We start from the raw sequence: 19,577 nt of genomic DNA, 5'->3' as shown, positions 1-19,577 counted from the left end.
TGCAACCCAGAAGGAAGTTGAACTGTATCTGATAATGTTGTGTAAAAGTGTAACATGCTGGAAGATATGTGCTCGCTATCTGGAACGTAAAGTTGTCAACAACAAAGAACCGTACAGTAAAGAGTTGTGGTTTAAACTATTGGTCTGCTTGTGCGTGTGAGCCATTATCCAGTCCTGGCCAGCCAGCACCAATGGCATTATACCACCTACATAGTTTCTCAGTCCACACGACCGAAGTCCACACACCTAGTCAGGATCAGGTGTTTAATGTAGCATGCTGGGGTGTGCGGAGTCAATCCCTCGCCCTCGACTAGCACCTCACGCCATTCTACAGGCCAAAGACCTATTAGTAGATATTTAAGATGATATGTTGTATTTATTTAAGATGATATGTGGTATTTAGTGAAATTATATAAGTCTTATGTCTTTATACATTTGAGTAAAAAAACTCAAAAAGTTACCTTAAATTAAATTTAATATACCAATATACCAAGATACATCTAAACCTTAAGATGTCAAGACTTACTTGTATAAGCATCAATGGACTCAGGAATCTTTACTTTTTTAATGTACTTTTTTAATGGTTTTCTCTTGAACTTGCAGCAGAGCATATCACAATAATGTTCTTCTTCGGCTTCTGGAGTTGCCTTCTCAGCATCCTTATCTTTTTCAGGCTTTTCTTCTTCTTTCTTTGGAGGTGGAGGTTGTGGTGGTGGTGGTGGTGGAGGTGCTGGAGGTTTTTTAACTGGAGCTGAAAGTGGAATATAAACTGCAGCACCATACACAAGTCCTACACCGCTAATAGCCTAGTGTTGTCATAAGGACTTCTTCCTATAGTCTACAAGTGCATCTCAATAAATTAGAATATCATCAAAAAGTTAATTTATTTCAGTAATTCAATACAAAAAGGGAAACGCGTATATTATACAGAGTGATTACACACAGAGGGATCTATTTCAAGTGCTTATTTCTGTTAATGTTGATGATTATGGCGTACAGCCAATGAAAACTCAAAAGTCATTATCTCAGAAAATTAGAATAATTACCACAAAACACCTGCAAAGGCTTCCTAAGTGTTTAAAATGAAATGGTCCATTAATCTGATTCAGTAGGCTACACAATCATGGGGAAGGCTGTTGACTTGACAGATGTCCAGAAGGCAGTCATTGTCATACTACACAAGGAGGGTAAGCTACAAAAGGTCATTGCTAAAGAAGCTGGCTGTTCACAGAGTGCTGTATCCAAGCATATTAATGGAAAGTTGAGTGGACGGAAAAAGTGTGGTAGAAAAAGGTGCACAAGCAATTGGGAGAACTGCAGCCTTGATAGGATTGTTAAACAAAAGCCATTCAAAAATTTGGGGGAGATTCACAAGGAGTGGACTGCTGCTGGAGTCAGTGCTTCAAGAGCCACCACACACAGACGTATCCAGGACATGGGCTACAATTGTTTCATTCCTTGTGTCAAGCCACTCATGACCAATAGACAATGCCAGAATCATCTTACCTGGGCCAAGGAGAAAAAGAACTGGACTGTTGCTCAGTATCCAAGGTGTTGTTTTCAGATGAAAGTAAATTTTGCATTCATTTGGAAATCGTGGTCCCAGAGTCTGGAGGAAGAGTGGAGAGGCCACAATCCAAGCTGTTTGAGGTCTAGTGTGAAGTCTCCACAACCAGTGATGGTTTGGGGAGCCATGTCATCTGCTGGTGTAGCTCCACCGTGTTTTATCAAGACCAATGTCAGAGCAGCCGTCTACCAGGAAATTTTAGAGCACTTCATACTTCCCTCTGCCGACAAGCTTATTGGAGATGGAAATTTCATTTTCCAGCAGGACTTGGCACCTGTCCACACTGCAAAATTACCAATACCTGGTTTAATAACCACAGTATCCCTGTGCTTGCAGCAAACTCACCTGATCTAAACCCCTAGGAGAATCTACGGTGTACTGACAAGAGGAAAATGAGAGACACCAGACCCAACAATGCAGACAAGCTGAAGGCTTCTATCAAAGCCACCTGGGCTTCCATAACACCTCAGCAGTGCCACAGGCTGATCACCTCCATGCCACGCTGCATTGATGCAGTAATTCATGCAAAAGGAGCCCCGACCAAGTGTTGAGTGCATTTACTCTACAGACTTTTCAGTAGGCGCCAACATCTCTGAGTTTTAAATCATTTTTTTACTTGGTTTTATATAATATTCTAATTTTGTGAGATAATGACTTTGGGGTTTTCATTGGCTGTAAGCCATAATCATCAACAGTAACAGAAATAAACACTTGAAATAGATCACTTTGTGTGTAATGACTCTGTACTTACAGAAGGAAATATAGCTGGTCTTAACCTATTCTGGCCATAGGTATGCGAAAAGGCCACCCAACAGGACGAGGATTGGCTTGGAAAATCTATGGACACACCTGGATAACCGGTGAACCTGTCGAGTTTTTCAAGCAGAAGACGCTTCAGGAAACTCGTTTTTCCTGAAGTATCTTTTTGGTCATCCTTTCCTGACGATTCTGAGAGTTGTCCCATGATTTCAGTGTCTTTTTTTACTGTCGTTTTCTAATCGTTTTGTTTTTCACTCTATTGAACAATCAAGGAACTGCAAATATTTTTTAAGCAAAATCAGTGGCACAATGCTCCAAAAGACATCCGGCCAACTTCCAGGCATCTTTTGAGCTTTTCAGGTGACTTGTATTGTATAGAATGTACAGTATGTACAGAAAGTCGGTTTTATGTAGAAATGTGTTCATTGTTTTATGACTTTCTGAGTTTATTAGGCTGAATAAGCGTGGAAAACATGTCATATGCACAAAGCCCAATAAAGGAAGAAAAGACAAGCGCTCACATTGTGTATCTTACGACTGATAATGTTTCTTTGTCAGAAATCACTGTTTAGTCCCGGCACACATTTATTCAAAAGTACATAGGAAAGTGAACATTGCACGCTATTTCAACCTCATATAAAGTCATATTAACTTCTGTAACTAGTGCTTAAACATTTTCTAGACAAAGGAATGTTTATAACCATTAAAGGGAATCTGTCACCAGGTATTTGCTCCCCCATCTGAGAGCATTATAATGTAAAGACAGAGACCCTGATTCCAGCCATGTGTCACTTACTGGGCTGCTTAATGTAGTTTTGACCAAAGCACTGTTTAATCAGCAGTAGATTATCATTACAGGACTACTTGGCGTGCAGCCAGGTAGTCCTTTATATTCATGAGTCATGCATAACTCCGCCCCCACCACTGATTGGCAGCTTTCTGTATACACTGTACATGGACAGAGAGCTGCCAATCAGTGTTGTGGGCGGGGTTAAACACAGCTCAGCATTCAGAGAACTGCTAGATCTGCAGCAGAAAAGTAGTGATTTTATCAAAATGACAGCATGCAGCCCAGTAAGTGACACGTCGCTGTAATCAGGGTCTCTGTCTCTACGTCATGCTGCTTTCTGAAGGGGCAGCAAAAACCTGTTGGCTGATTTTCATTAACCCTTTAAGGATCGGGCAATTTGTTATTTTTACATTTTTTTTTTTCTTCTTCTCATTCCAAGAGGAATAACTTTTTATTTCTCCACCTACATAACCATGTGAGTGTTTTTTTTTTTTGCAGGATGTCACCATCTTTTTTTATGCTATAATGTACTGGAAAGTAGGGAAAGAATTCCACGATTGGTCTGTATGATTACGCTGGCACCAAACACACACAGGGTTTTTGTTTTATATAAATGGTAAGACAAAAATTCAGAAATTTGTAAAAAAAAATAAATAAAAAAATCTTTGTCACCATTTTTCGAGAGCAATAATGTTTTGGATTGATCAAATATGGGGCTAGAGGAGAGCTTGTTTTTTTGTGCCCCCCAATCTTTTATTGGTATAATTTGGCAGTAGATATAATGCTGTGACTGCCTTATATTAAAGTGTTATGTGTTGTTTTGGCCAAGAAACCACAACTCTGGCTGTTTGAGTTTTTTCTTTTTACGCCATTTACTGAACAGATTAATCGATTTAATATTTTGATAGATCGGACCTTTACAAACACAGTAATACCAAATAAGTGTATTTTTTTTATTTCTTCATTAGTAATGGGGGAGAAAGGGGAAGATATGAACTTTTATATATTTTTTATTTTTAAAACTTCCCACTGTATTTGTTAGTCCCCTTATGAGACTTGAAACTAAAATTATTTGTGCTTTATACAGCAATGCCACAGTCTTGCTGTATTTAGCATAATTTACTGTCTTCTATGAACGTCAGTAGATTTCACAGAAGTACCATGATGACAGACACAGGGGTCTTCAGCAGACCCCCGTCTGCCATGGCAACCTGTAGCTATTAGAGGAACTGCAGCTTCTGGACCCAACGCTTCCACCAATCCAGGATGTGCCGTATCAGGCTGAATCAGATTAGTCTTTTCTGGAGAGGTCTGACGCGTGGTTCCTTGTACGTTTAGCAAATTGTTTAGCTGTTCCATCTTCTGTTTTAGCATATGTTCATGGAGGATGGCTTCATCTTTAAACTTCATATATTTCTTTTCTTCTTCCTCCCACTGTTGTATCTTCTTCCGCTGCTCATGTTTCTTTTTGTAGACAATTGCCCTATATTCTTCTATCAACATCTCAGAATCCCCACAGACAAGCTTGTCCTTACAATACATGGAAACTTGCTTCATTTCTGTAGATGACGGAGCAGACTGAGGAACCACAGCCGACTTAAGGGTGCTTTACACGCTGCCACATCGCTAACGACATATCGTCAGGGTGACGTCGTTAGTGACGCACATCCGGTGTCGTTAGCGTCATCGCAGCGTGTGACACCAAGGAGCGACGATCAACGATCGCAAAAACGTCAAACCACAATTTTTAGATAAAGTTGTTAACAGATTGGTGAACATCTAACCATCTTTGCTTTTTAGAAACTTTGTCTCTCTATCATGCTTTTTTTTATACAAAGTGATATGACTTGGTTGAAAATTGACCCTCCAGCTGTTTTTCATTAATATCACTTACTTTTCCAGCCTTTTGTTAACCCTGTCTCAACTTTTTGAGATGTCTACCTGCCTTGAATTTTTAAATGAGTCATTTTTTTTCTAATTAAATGGTGAAATGTCCAATTTTCAACTTCTGTTCTGTGTTCTATGTTCAGTTTTTAATCTAAAAATGGCTATAAGATATCTTCAAATTATTGCATTCTTGTTTTCTTTACATTTTACAGTGTCCCAACTTGTGAATGTAATATGCACCTTTTTGATTAAAGGCCGCTTTACACGCTGCGACATCGCTCAAGCGATCTCGTTGGGGTCACGGAATTTGTGACGCACATCCGGTCGCTTTAGCAATGTCTTTGCGTGTGACACCTATGAGCGATTTTGAATCGTCGCAAAAACGGTCAAAATTGCTCACCGGTGACATGCCCCCCTATTCTCGAATATCGCTGCTGCTCGGTGTACGAAGTAGTTCGTCGCTCCTGCGGCAGCACACATCGCTATGTGTGACACCGCAGGAACGAGGAACCTCACCTTACCGGCAGCCGCCCGCAATGAGGAAGGAAGAAGGTGGGCGGGATGTTCGTCCCGCTCATCTCCACCCCGCCGCTTCTATTGGGCGGCGGTTCAGTGACGCTGCTGTGATGTCACTGTGACGCTGAACGAACCGCCCCCTTAGAAAGGAGGCGGTTCGCCGGTCACAGCGACGTCGCAGAGCAGGTAAGTAGTGTGACGGGTCCGCGCGATGTTGTGCGCCACGGGCATCGATTTGCCTGTGTCACACAACCGATGGGGGCGGGTACGCATGCTAGTGATATCGGTCACGATATCGCAGCATGTAAAGCGGCCTTAAGGCCATCTGATGTCTCAACCTAAAGCCTCCAAAAACTTACACATTGGATTAACCAAAAAATATTATGTTTATAAAGGGTGGCTCATGAAAGGTAAGAGGAGAACAGATGAAGATTGGTGGAAATGATCAAACACTGTCTGGGAAAACATGATGGGATCTGGTCTCAAAACTCGTGTATGTGTGTGTGTGTGGACAACTTTAAATTTAAGTAGGTGCCTTAACCTGAAATCACATCTGAATCTAAAACCGTATAAATTACTTGCTGTAGGGCTTTGCTCTGGTGACGAAACCTCCGCATCAGCCAGTTTTTCCTTGTACTGGGTGGTTCTTTCCCGCATGCGTTTGACCAGGTCAAGAATTTGGGCTCCAGCATACTCGGTGTTGATATTTGGGTCATCTTGTATGTTTTTTCTGTAAAACCAAATAAAAAACACAAAGCTGTCAAATCAATAACAGCATCTATATATATAATTGCCTTATTCTGTCTGTCTGTCTGTCTGTCTGTCTGTCTTGCTCCAAAATTGTGTCCTTACGGTGACACAAAGCGGATTGGCCACTGGCCTTGCCATGGCCCTGCCCCCCGCACGGATTGGTCGCTCGCCCTGGCTCCCCCCCACACTGATTGGCCGGCCGCTCGCACAGGCTCCGCCCCCCACACAGATTGGCCTCTCGCCCCGGCACCCTGCACGTATTGGCAACTCGGCCACGCCCCGCCCCCCTCACGCAATGCACGCTCGCTCTGGCCCCGCCCCCCGCAGGCTGATGCTGGTGCAGCATGGGGGATGGAGCACGATGGGGGGTGCGCAGCATGGGGGATGGAGCACGATGGGGAGTGCGCAGCATGGGGGATGGAGCACGTTTGGGAGTGCGCAGCATGGCGGATGGAGCACGTTTGGGAGTGCGCAGCATGGCGGATGGAGCACGATGGGGGGTGCGCAGCATGGGGGATGGAGCACGATGGGAGGTGCACACCTCCCCCCAACACACACACACACAACACACCACACACACACTGGGAACCACAAACACCGCCCTACACAGACACCCACACACACAGACAACGCTGCACACACACACAACACCCAACACACAAACACCGCGGCATACATAAATATACGCACATACCACGCAACACACACATTGCACAAAACATACCTCCCCCCAAAACACACCACACCCACACAAACCGCGCAACACACACACACAACGCTACAGACACACAGCGCTCCACAAACAACGCAACACACGCAACACACATACAACACCGCTCTCACCCCCCGCCACACCCAGACAACACCCAGAACATGTACAGCGCCCTACACAAACACTTGGTAACTACACACAACAACATCTATATATATATATATAACAAAAATCATACATTAACTACACAATATGTAAATTCTAGAATACCCGATGCGTAGAATCCGGCCACCTTCTAGTTAACTAAATAAAAGCAATCCGAAGGATTTTTCCATATAGCACATCAATGACAGAGACAAAGAATACAAGCAAAAGAAATGGTACTATATAGGGAAATACCCAAGAGTAATGTGAAATGGAGAAGGCTTTGACGTACTTGAGGCTATGGTCACCTTGAGCTCTTCCTATATCCCACTTCTCCGTAGAGGGTTATGTGGCGCTCCTGACCTGATCAGGCGCCACTGAGTACTGCACCTATGCTGGGTCAGTACAACACAGGTAATCCCAGAGGCTGACTAGGGTGTGGACACACAGACACCTGTAACCAGGAACACACACACACACAGCTAGAAGGGACCCCTGAGCAGACTCAGGGAGGGGGTGTGGCCCTCGCCTCCCAGCTAGTGGTGGGTGGTGAAACTGGAAACGAGGAGTGTGCAGAGGCAGTCACAGAGGGGAGGTAGTAGTGAGCCAGTCGGCTAGTGAGGCTCAGAGAGCAAGGAAGTGGAGTGCAGAGTAGCTAGGCAGACACTGCACCGGAAGTGGCTGCTGGCGGGGGATAACGGCTACCTTGCAGGGCCGCCTGAAAACCACCTAGGGCCGGAGTGCTAAGAGATGGCTAAGTAAGGGGACTGCCTGGTGGACCAGGCCCGCACGGGAAAACAGGTTCCCAGAGCAGGAACCCATTTACTTGGCCTGCTAAACCTGCTGGTGGGGGCACTGCATGCCCTTCACCAAACCTACACAGAGTCCGCAGCTACAGCAGCAATGAGGGGGCCCATAAGTGACAGAAGGCAAACAGCCAGAATTACTTGGTTCACGCTGCCCGCAAACAGGCCAGAAAAGGGAGAACAGGCGGAAGCAACTTCCCTGGGTGATCCCAGCAAGACTTCAAGTCGGGGTCACCTCAAAACAAGAAGGGCTAGGAAGGCGAGTCAGCAGTCACCCCTACGTCAGCCGAAGGGATACCTGGTTCCTCCTGGTTCATCATAGCATCGCCCGGGTTGACTTACTGCTCCCATCTGAAAGTGAGTAAAAACCCTGAAAGACATTGCTGCTTGTGTGTGAGTTCATCTGCGACCTGTGGTACTACACACTTACACTGGGCCCTGGGGCCAGCCTCACTCTCGGGAGGCCACAACAACTGACTCTAACATCAGCCCCAGGCGCTCCCTAAACTGCAGTGGCGGTCACCCTGACGGGAAATACCGAGAGTGGCGTCACGAATCCCCCATTGAAGTTAACCAACCTGTAACCAGAAGATTTCCAAGCCCGTGGAGACCCTGCAACGACCTGCATTAGAAGGTAATGCGGGGCTACACAGTTATAAGCCTGATGAAGGGGCTAGTCCAGCCCTGAAACTTGGTGCAGTAATCAATAAATTGATGCAAGTGATATCTGAGTCCTTGTGTCTTTTTTCCTAAGACCACTGCTAGCAAAACTAGAAGACCCCATCATCTATCATGTTATCCAAATCAGAGCCTCATTCGTTTTGTGTTTGAATGATTCTCAAGAACAAAGTTGTCCCATCTACCCTATATACTGTTCATCAATATCACTTTTATAATATGTCTTTTTTTTTTTAAACATCTTTTTATTGAATTTTAACCGAATTTCTTTTACAATCTGCTCTTATACAAAGAGCATTTCATTGATGACATTATAATCAAAACAGTCCCGCCCACCCCTCCCCCCGCTCTGCGTGCGACCAGAAGCAACTTAAAATGGTAACTTATGTAATTGGTATGTGTCCATTGAGCAGTTCAAGAAGGTACCAAGAGGTCTGTCCAAACTGAGATTTAAGTCTATCCTTAAGCACTGTAGCCAAGTTAGGTATAAATAAAGACCATGTTTCAAAGAAACGCATAGTCAACTTCTCCTTATTCGACAGTGCATCCAGCCAGTCCATTTTGAATATGAACATTAGTTTTGTTTGGATAAATGCTAGAGAGGGTGCTTCAGGATTTACCCAGAGATGTAGGATACTTTTCCTAGTGGCCGAGGCCCAAATAGTTAACATTGCCCTGGTACCTCTCGGAAGACTTTGTTGAGCCTCCTCCAACATGTTAAAAATCGCCCACTGTGGTGTCAGAGCAAACTGAATATTGTATGTGTTTTGTAAGACTGAGTGAACGCTTCTCCATACTCCCTGTATCTGAACACAGTCCCATAAGTGGTGAAACAGGTCAGTGTCTCTTATGCCACATTTAGAACAAGAGTATAAGGCATTTGTGTCCATTTTTGATTGAATTTTTGGAGTAATATATGCTCTATGTAGAATCATCAAGGCCATATCTGTGTAGCTACTGGACGACAGAAATTTACGTTGCAACAGCGTGGCTTGTAAAAAATCCTTTACCTCGAACTCTGGCATGTCTAACTTCCATTTTGCTGGACCTGTTGTTTTCCCCTCCCATGTCCAAACTGTACGCAACATTGAATAAACCTGACTAGTCGAGGACGCCTGGCTTCTTGCCCTCCTAAGAAAGTTATCCACACGTCCTCCAAGATCTCCCTTTGGCTTGTCAACAAGATATTTTTGTGCCAAGCTATGCGCCTGAAGAAAAAGAAAAGGCTGACCCACAAAAGCTGGAAATCGGTGTGCCGCCTTCTCGTAAGAAAGCAACGACCAATCAGGCTCCATTAGATCTGCAGCATAAGCACAACCCTGCATTGACAATGTTTCATAAATCCTCGGAGGGCGACCCTGGAGGAATCTCGGATTTCCAATAAATGGTTGAAATGGGGAACTTGAAGTGTTAATTTTACCAAGTTTCCTCACCTTCCTCCACGTTAGTATAGTATGCCATAGTGTTGGATGATCCCTAACCTCACTTGGTATTTCCTTTCCCTAAATGCAGCAATGCTGTTAACGAGACTTGTGAACATAGCTGTTGTTCCAATTGTACATTGGCAAAGTGTGATACTCCTCGCACCCAGTCCACCACATATCTAAAATTTGCTGCTAGATTATATCTGCCCAGATCTGGAAGATTTATGCCCCCTGCCCCTTTTGGTAATTGAAGCTTGATTAAGCTGATCCTAGTACTCCCCTTGTGCCCCCAAATGAATTTTCCAAAGGATGAATTTAGTAGCTTAATATCTGATTTGCGTAGAAGCAACGGGAGAGTCTGAAATAAGAACATTATTTTGGGGAATGCTACCATTTTAATTAAGTGACATCGGCCCGAAAAGGATATTTTCAGATGTTTCCAAGATTGGAGTAGATGTATTAATGAATTTATAAGAGGCTTATAATTAATTTGATATAGTAACAAGGGGTTTGCTGGGAGCTGAATCCCCAAATATTTAATGGACCTGGTACACCACTGGAAGGGAAATAAGTTGTTATCAATTTTACCCGATTTGTACATTGCCAATGCCTCAGTTTTTTTGTAATTTACCCTGAAGCCTGAGGCCTTTCCAAAATTATTCAATGTGTTCATTATCTCTGGAATCGCTTGAGAGGGATTGGCAATAAACAATGAAATATCATCGGCAAAAGCCAAAAGTTTAATTGTTGTCCCACCGACTCTCATGCCCTGAAATATTACTAAATTATGTAGGGTCCTCAACATTGGGTCCAGAGCCAAATTAAACAATAAAGGTGACAAGGGACACCCCTGCCTCGTTCCCCTCTGTACCTCAAATGGCTCCGAGAATGTATTATTTATAGATAGTCTGGATTTGGGGTCTGTGTATATCATCTTGACTGCTTCGCAAAACCAGGATCCCACCTGGCGACATGCCAAAAGATTATGTAAATAGGCCCAAGAGACCCTGTCAAAGGCCTTGTCCGCATCAAGGCTAACTACAAGATCTTATAATATTTGTTACTAAATCCGTCGGGCCCTGGACTTTTGGCTAGTTTAAGAGTGCCAATAGTTTTTACTATTTCTGAAATATTTATAGGGGCGTTTAGTACTACTCTTTGTTCCTCTGTCAAGATGGGCGCTACGGTACCATGGATAAAATCAGCTTCCCCGTCAACCTCCCTCGGTTCCGCCTCATACAGCGAGCCAAAGAATGCCCTGAACTCCTCCACTATTTCCTCATCTTTTGTTACCATGGTACCATCTTTCTTTTTAATTTTGTGGATTCTAGTGTTGGTTCTAAAGGGTTTGGTTAAAGAAGCTAGTAATTTCCCAGGTTTGTTGCCCCATTTAAAGTATTTATGTTTCTGGTAGTCCAGGTTACTAAGTGCCATCTCATGGGCCAAGGTGTCCGCCGCCTCCTTGGCCTCTAAGAAATGTTGTTTTGTCGCATCCGTGTTGTTATTTTTAAAATCTTTATATGCCTGCGTGAGAAGTTTTTGTGCTGATATAGTTTGTTCCAGGAGCTTTTTTCTCTTATGGCTGACATATGATATTATCTGACCTCTTACTACTGCCTTGGAGGCAGCCCAATACATACCAGCGTCCCCACTATGCTCGTGATTATCCTTCTTATAAAAGCTCCAGTAGTTTTGTAAAGAAGCTTTGAAATCCTCAGATTGATATAAATATGAAGGAAACCTCCACCTTCTTTCCCGTAGTATTGTGGTAGATAATAACAAATTAAAAGTAACCGGTGCATGATCTGAAATACAGATGTCTAGGATGTTGGAGGAAAGTAAATGTGGCATCAGTGCTGGGCTTAGTAGCCAATAGTCAATCCGTGTATGTAAGTCATGGACATGTGAATAAAATGTATAATCTTTATCTATTGGGTGCTGCATGCGCCCTGTGTCTATTAGTCCCAATTATAATATGTCTTTTTGATATTTTATAGAATATTTGGAAACTATTTAAGACTCTTTTTGGATCATCTGTCTTCACAGAATTTTGCAAAAGTCAGCACTTCCATGCAATTAGGGTATGGCGGCTATAATCAACATAATTGATATAAGTGATATCTGAGTTCTCGTTTTTTTAATGTCAGACTAGAGTAATCTTTCCCAATATCCTTCTCTATATCAATCAGCCAAAACAAGGACATCCCCCATAATGTTCTCCAGACCAGAGACTCATTTATCCATTAATATATGATAATAAGTCAAGGATGTTCACATGACATATCTGCACTAATTTTACTTTTAGGACATATCTTATTGAAATATCTTAAAAAGTAATTTCTTCAGGATACTACTAAGGTTTTCTCCTGAACAGTCTGTCTGTATAATTCATTTTGCCAAAGTAAATGCACATATTCAATATGGCTGCTACAATGAACATGCTATCTTAAGAAATCAGTCTATCATCAGAGGATGTGAAGATGGCATGTTTTTGAAGAGGCATAAGACCCTCACATGTGCACAATTGTGTACTGTGACATAACCATGATCTTTTATATGAAATCAAACACTGTACGCATCAAGTGCATATCTACAGAGGGATGCAGCAGTCTTGAAATTGCCAAACGTTTGAAGCGTGATCACCGAACAATCAAGCGTTTCATGGCAAATAGCCAACAGGGTTGCAAGAAGCGTGTTGGGCAAAAAAGGCGCAAAATAACTGCCCATGCATTGAAGAACATCAAGCATGAAGCTGCCAAGATGTCATTTGCCACCAGTTTGGCCATATTTCAGAGCTGTAACGTTACTGGAGTATCAAAAATCACAAGATGTGCCATACTCAGGGACATGGCCAAGGTAAGGAAGGCTGAAAAAACGACCACCTTTGAACAAGAAATGTGGCGCCCTGGACAAGCCAGGACGTCACAAGTACTGCAACAACACACCCCACACCCCGGCTAGGCACACCAAAGTCAAACTAAAATTTTTGTTGCCTTCCTCCAGGGGCTGATGTCCACACCAGGGGGTGGGCCAGGCGGTTGGCCCCGCCCACCGAGGAGTTCACAGTCCTGGAGGCGGGAAAAGGAGAGAGTTGAGTGGAGTTGAGTTGGGAGAGGAGTTGAAGAAGGAAGCGGTAGTAGAGGAGACTGAAGGCGTCCGGGTGTGCGGCCCGGACGGAACAGCAAGGTTGGCAGACGGTGGTGACCGTCTGCAGGAGAGGCTGATTGAAGTGAACCGTAAGGACCGGGGACAGGTGTTGGCCCGCCGGTACCGGATCGGGGAGCAGAGAGAAGCGAGCACCATTCGGCAGGGCTTACGGACCCCGACCAGGCTAGGAGTCACCGTAAAACCGGTCAAATCCGTTAGCGAAGGGAACCTCCGGGGTTTCCCAGCAGTCAAGACTCGATTGAAGGCAAAAGCTCAAACCGTAAAGGGAAACACAGTCACCGCCAAGGCTACAGTTCCCAGGGCCAGAGCCTGCGGGCAAAAGGGGCTCCCTCAGCATCCATCCAAGCTGGGGAACGGGTTACCGGTGGGAAGCCATTGGAACCGTAAACACAACATAGGTGCAGGGAAAAGCAGTCACCATCAACCTACCGGGAGGAGAAACACCGCAGCCGTCTGTGGGACCCGTCCATCCAGCCGTTTGTTTTACCAAGGACTTTGCATTCGTCATTGGCTGAGTGAGTACCACTGTGCCGTGCGGCACTGCGCTGCCCCCGCGACCCTGCACCTCACCAGGCCCCGTAACCCACCTGCCATCCCTCCCTCACCGGGCCCTGGGACAACCAATCCCCCTACCCACGGAGGGGAAGAACTACATCCAAGCTGCTCCCCATCATCGCTCCCGGGATCCCCGTCCAGAGCAGCGGTGGTGTCACAACCTAACCACAATCGTGGGTGGCGTCACGGACAATATCCCTAAACCAAAAACCCTTCCCCTTTTCACTCACGGGCAAGGAGCGCCGCTCGAGTCCCCGGGATCCGGCCCACCGCTCGAGCCACCGAGCGAGCGAGCAGCAGCAGCAGCCGGACCCGAGCAGTGGGTGAGCGCAGCGTCCCCTCCCCGCCCGCGACAGAAACATAAGATAAAACATCAAGACTGGGCCAAGAAATATCTTAAGACTGATTTTTCAAACATTTTATGGACTGATGAAATGAGAGTGACTCTTGATGGGCCAGATGGATGGGCCAGAGGCTGGATCAGTAAAGGGCAGAGAGCTCCACTCCGACTCAGACAACAGCAAGGTGGAGGTGGGGTACTGGTATGGGCTGGTATCATCAAAGATGAACTTGTGGGACCTTTTCGGGTTGAGGATGGAGTGAAGCTCAACTCACAGACCTACTGCCAGTTTCTGGAAGACAACTTCTTCATGCAGTGGTACAGGAAGAAGTTTGTATCGTTCAAGAAAAACCTGATTTTCATGCAGGACAAAGCTCCATCACATGCATCCAACTACTCCACATCGTAGCTGGCCAGTAAAGGTCTAAAAGATGAAAAAATAATGACCCCCTTATTCACCTGATCTGAACCCCATAGAGAACCTGTGGTTACTCATAAAATGTGAGATCTACAGGGAGGCAAAACAGTACACCTTTCGGAACAGTGTCTGGGAGGCTTTGGTGGCTGCTGCACGCAATGTTGATTGTAAACAGATCAAGCAACTATGGATGGTAGGCAGTTGCGTGTCATCATAAAGAAAGGTGGCTATATGGGTCACTAATTTTTTTGGGTTTTGTTTTTGCATGTCAGAAATGTTTATTTCTAAATTTTGTACATTTTGCCTAATAATTCTGCACACGGTGTATACCTACAGAACTTTGCCTGTCTTACATTTTGTATTGCTATTGAGCGATGATAAAACTAAGGTTTCCTCTCAGTATTACATGTACTGTTTTCGATCTGTGTTCATTGTACTTTGCCACTATATACACACCTGTGCTAATAATACTGTGCTGTTACCTAGCTAAATATACACCTGTTCTACATGTACTATACTGCTCTCCAGTCTCCACCTGTGCTACATGCCCTGTACTGCAACCTACTTGTAATTACTACTTAGGTGTACTAATCTCCACCTTTACTACAAGTACAGTACTACTCTCTACCTCTAAGGCTACTTTCACACTTGCGTTGGACGGCTTCCGTTGCTATCCGCAGCCTTGAGGAATTACGGTAATTGTTGCAGGAAACCGTTATATTCCTCATAGACTTCTATTAGCTATGGATAGCAACGGATGGTCTTGCGTTGCATCCGCTGCACGACGCAGCGTTGTTATTTTGACGCTGCGTCGGGCGGAGGGAACGCTGCATGTAACGTTTTTTGAGCAGCGCAATCCGTAGGATTTCACTGCGCATGCTCTCTCTGGCTCCCTGCACTCGTAACCAGGGTAAACATTGGGTTACTAAGCAATGCGCTTTCCCTAGTTACCCGATATTTACCCTGGCTACGGGTGCAGGGAGCCCGACACTTTCCCGCTCGGCTCCGACCCTCCCGCCCTTCACTCCACGTGTACGCACGCACGCGCACACGCACGCACGCACACATGCACGCACAATCGCATGCACACAGACACTCACACTGACACTCACCTGTCCCCAGCCTTGCATTCCTCGCTGCACTGACGTCCTCAGTGCCATGGTCCCACTCGGCTCCACAAACCCTGCACTCCGCCCCCGCACTTCGCCCCCTCACACATTCTCGGCGGCCGAACGATCAGCTGATCACCCGGCGATCGGCTGCTGTGAGCGATCAGCTGATCACCCGGCGACCAGCTGCTGTGAGCGATCAGCTGATCGTTCACAATAGTCTGCCGCCGGTAAAATGAAAAAATAAAAAAATAAAGATTCCGTTGTTTTATACGATCCGTTGCATCCGTTGTGCCACTAAATGCAACACATCCGTTGCATCCGTCACACAACGCAAAGCAACGGATGCTGTTCAACGCAAGTGTGAAAGTAGCCTAATAAATATACTGTATGGCTCTCTCACCTTTTCTGTGTGTATTACTATCTACCTATATAATGCTTACTGTATTCCTTTAATGTCTGTCAGAGGCCATCAGCTTAAAAAGACTACATTGGACAGACTTGGCACTAGCAGCTCCATCCAGCAGATTTAATAGGAACTTCTGAATTCAACTTTATAAAGGAATCTGGACTTACAAAAGGACCTCCTGAGTTATGTCTGGAATGCTAGCATCCCTGCACTGCCTTGTCTCCTTATCTTGGCAGGGATGGCGACATACTCATCACTGCAGCCAGGCTTCAGTGTCCTCTCCTGCTCTGTGCTGGCCTCCAGGCCCTAGGGCCTGTGCACGTCAAGCAGGTCTCCCGACTGCATCATTAGGGAATATGCGCACTCCCTATCTCTTAAAAGGGTAGTACACATACTCTAAAGTATTTGCAGCGTATGACTGGAAATTCCTATGTATTCAAGGCACCTTGCGGTGTTGGGATGTGCCTGAGCAATTAGGTTCCTGGTGTGTGAGTTCCTGCTAGAACTCAAGTCTACTGCCTGCTTCCTGACAACCTACTTGTGTCTGTTGCTATGGTTCCTAAGTTTGTTTCCAGTCTTGAATACGTCCTGTCAGTCTCCAGTCCCATCTCTGTCCTGTCAGTCTCTATTACGAACTCCCGATTTCTGCTTCACCTCCATCCAGTCTTCCTCCTGTACCTGCATCTCAGATGTTTGGGTCAGCTGCTGCAGTATCGGGGACTGCCCTAAAGTGGTACCTGGTATCTGTCTACCGGCAGTACAGTCCATCCTCACCATCATAGGCTCTAGTGAAGACCCAGAAGGCACTTAGCCACACCCCTCCACGGTAGGCCCAGTTGTGGCACAGTGGTTTCACACCCGCTAGCGTGACAATTTCCATGGAGTAGCTGCTTGTTAGAGGAGTGCACCTGATAGACGAGTAGTCAGTCTAGTGTGACCCCCTGGACTACCCAGGTAGTCACAGATAGCGCCCCGCACAACACCAGTCCCACACAAGGTAACACCAGCCAAACCATAAACCCTAGTCACCTCCCTCAGTGCTTAATGGACACACCAGGGGGCGGAGCCAGGTGGTTGCCATGCCCACCGAGGAGTTCAGAGAGCCTGAGGCACGAAACAGTTCAGTGTTTAGTCAGATCAGTTTGTAGTGTTGAGGAGTGAGGAGGACAGGCCTGTAGGAAAGGCCTGTGATGGACTGACAGGTGTGAGGGTCGTAGCCTGAACACCTTTGGCTAGGAGGCATACGGTGGCCTTAGCCTGCAGGAGCCAGGAAGATGGCTCGGTGGAACCGTGGTGGACCGGGACAGGGTAGTGGCCCGCCGGTACTGACCCGGGGAACCGACTTGAAACCGGAGCACACAGGGGGGTACTCAGACCCTGAAACGAGGTCCAGAATCCACTGAACAGAGTTAATTCACTGATTGCGGTCTGGACTATAGGTCCTTTCCCACCCAAGTCCCGACTGAAGACAACAGCCCACCGAGGGGGATAGAAAGCCACCGCACAGGCAGAGAGATCCCACGGGCCAGCATCTGCGGGCAAACAGGCTCCTCCGACATATACACAGCCAGGGAGCAGACTCCCATCGCTGAAGCGCAGGCAGTCTACACATACACTACACGGTGCAGGAGAAAGGCAAAGACCACCGAACCGGGTGGGGGACCAGACGCAGCCGGCTGCGGGCACTGACCACCATCAACTTTGTTTACCAGAGACTTGTGTGTGTCAATAACAGTGAGTACCACAGTGCCATCCGGCCGCGCACCGCCCTGCACTGCCCAGCTACTTTCCCCAACGGGTCCTGGGGCCATCATCCCTGTCCACGGAGGGGTTAACATCTTGCTGCATCACCAACTCCCCCGGGTGCCCCGTAATCGCAACGGTGGTGTCTACACCTTCACCACATGCCGTGGGTGGCATCACAAACTCAAACACGGCTCCGGCTGTACACCTACCTACCACCCCCCTAAGTAGCACCAGCACCCTTTCAGAGCGACGTGACCCCGGGTCCGGAGGCGCTTGAGCCACCCACCAACGAGCCCGGATCCGAGCGGCTCGGCTGCAGCCGAGCGCGGGGCGGTACACTAGCTGAGTCAATTCTTGTTTGGACAGAATCAGGAGACAAAACTGTAATTATGAACATAACTGGGGTCAGATACCTGGAAGGCAGTCAAGGCAGGGTTAAACTAGCTAAGAGCAGAATTATGGAAATTTGGAAAAGTATATAAAGTTAGGCGCTACATAATGGGTCATAATCAGGATAAAAAACTACAAAAGCACAGCAGCACTGTAAAGAAGCTAAATAACATAACTTGCAACACTTTTATTAGGGTGTGGTGCTGTCCAATGGGCCACAAGAAGGAACTAATTACCCCCCATGAGTAGCGGGTCAGCACAAACATACACATATTCTTCCCAAATGGACGGCACCTTAAGTTCCAATCACAACAATATTCCTAGCTAAATACCACTTGTGCTGCTACGGTGATATCAGCTGTACCATTCCCCCAGTACTGCCGCAGAGTGGATACCAATCTAGACCTGGAGCAGGTCTAGATAGGAAAATAACAATTGCTACATGTACTGCTAACTCTTTGCACTAAATGTACTTTTATCTACCTTCAATTTATCTTCTGTACTGCTACCTACCTGTAAGGCTGTACTACAAGATATGTTTTGTGTTCTGTTCTACATACTACGTGTACTTTATATACTGTGCTACTTTCTACTTTTGCTGCTTGTGTGTCGCCCCAAGGGATGTCACTCCAGCTTCAGGGATGCCACAGGACCTTCTTCTGGATTATTTGGCAACAGGTGAGTAAGTTTTTATTATCGTGACGCCACTCACGGTTTGCGGTCTGGGATCTGGGTGACCGCCACTGCAGTTTTAATGAGCGTCTGGGGCTGATGAGGTCTGCTGCAGTCGGATGGTGTGGCCTCCCGTGAGTGAGGCTGACCCCAGGGGCTCGGGTGTGTAAGGTAACGGGTCAGGAATAACTGAGGCTCAGTCCAAAAGTCTTTCAACTGCTTTTTACTCACTTCTAGATGTTATTGTGAGGTAACCCGGGCGATGCTTCAATAAACCAGGTGAGAACCAGGAGCTCCTTCAGGCCGGTTTGAGGGTAACCATTAATTCTCCTTTCTAGCACTCTTTGTTCGGATAACCCCAGACTTGAAGTACCGTGGGGTCTATCCAGGGAAGTCGCTACTGCCTTTTCTCCCCTTTTTGGACCGTTTGCTGGCAGCGTGGACCAGGTGAGATGGCTTCTGGCTCTGTCTCCTTTTTGGTCCCAGCATTGCTGCTGAGGCTCGGACTCTGTGTGGTTGGTGAGGTACTTGTAGTACCCTCACCGGCAGGTTTAGCAGATCAGTAAATTGAAGTCTACTCAAGGGACCTGTACCCCGTATGTACCTAGTCACCAGCAGTCCCCATACTCGACTGATTCTCTCTCTCTGTCTTTCTGACTGACCGGTAACCATTCTCCCCCGCTAACGGCTACTCCACATGCAGGGTCTGACTAGTGTGAGCACGCGTCTGCGTCTCC

At 46.1% G+C, this 19,577-nt stretch overlaps 1 protein-coding gene across 1 annotated transcript in view; it reads right to left on the bottom strand.

Moving 5' to 3' along the window:
- The window catches only part of CNGB3 (cyclic nucleotide gated channel subunit beta 3), a 262,617-nt gene that overhangs the window by 131,447 nt on the left and 111,593 nt on the right, over window positions 1-19,577 (bottom strand). The window contains exons 3-4 of the mRNA XM_075316272.1: window positions 6,098-6,249; window positions 527-751 (exon numbers count right to left, since the gene is read on the bottom strand). Coding sequence (XP_075172387.1) covers window positions 527-751; window positions 6,098-6,249 — 377 coding nt within the window. The remainder of the gene's footprint in view (window positions 1-526; window positions 752-6,097; window positions 6,250-19,577) is intronic.

This window comes from Anomaloglossus baeobatrachus, chromosome 6 (assembly GCF_048569485.1).
Source record: "Anomaloglossus baeobatrachus isolate aAnoBae1 chromosome 6, aAnoBae1.hap1, whole genome shotgun sequence".
Classification (NCBI taxonomy): Eukaryota; Metazoa; Chordata; class Amphibia; order Anura; family Aromobatidae; genus Anomaloglossus; species Anomaloglossus baeobatrachus.
This window is presented reverse-complemented; position numbering and strand designations above follow the sequence as displayed.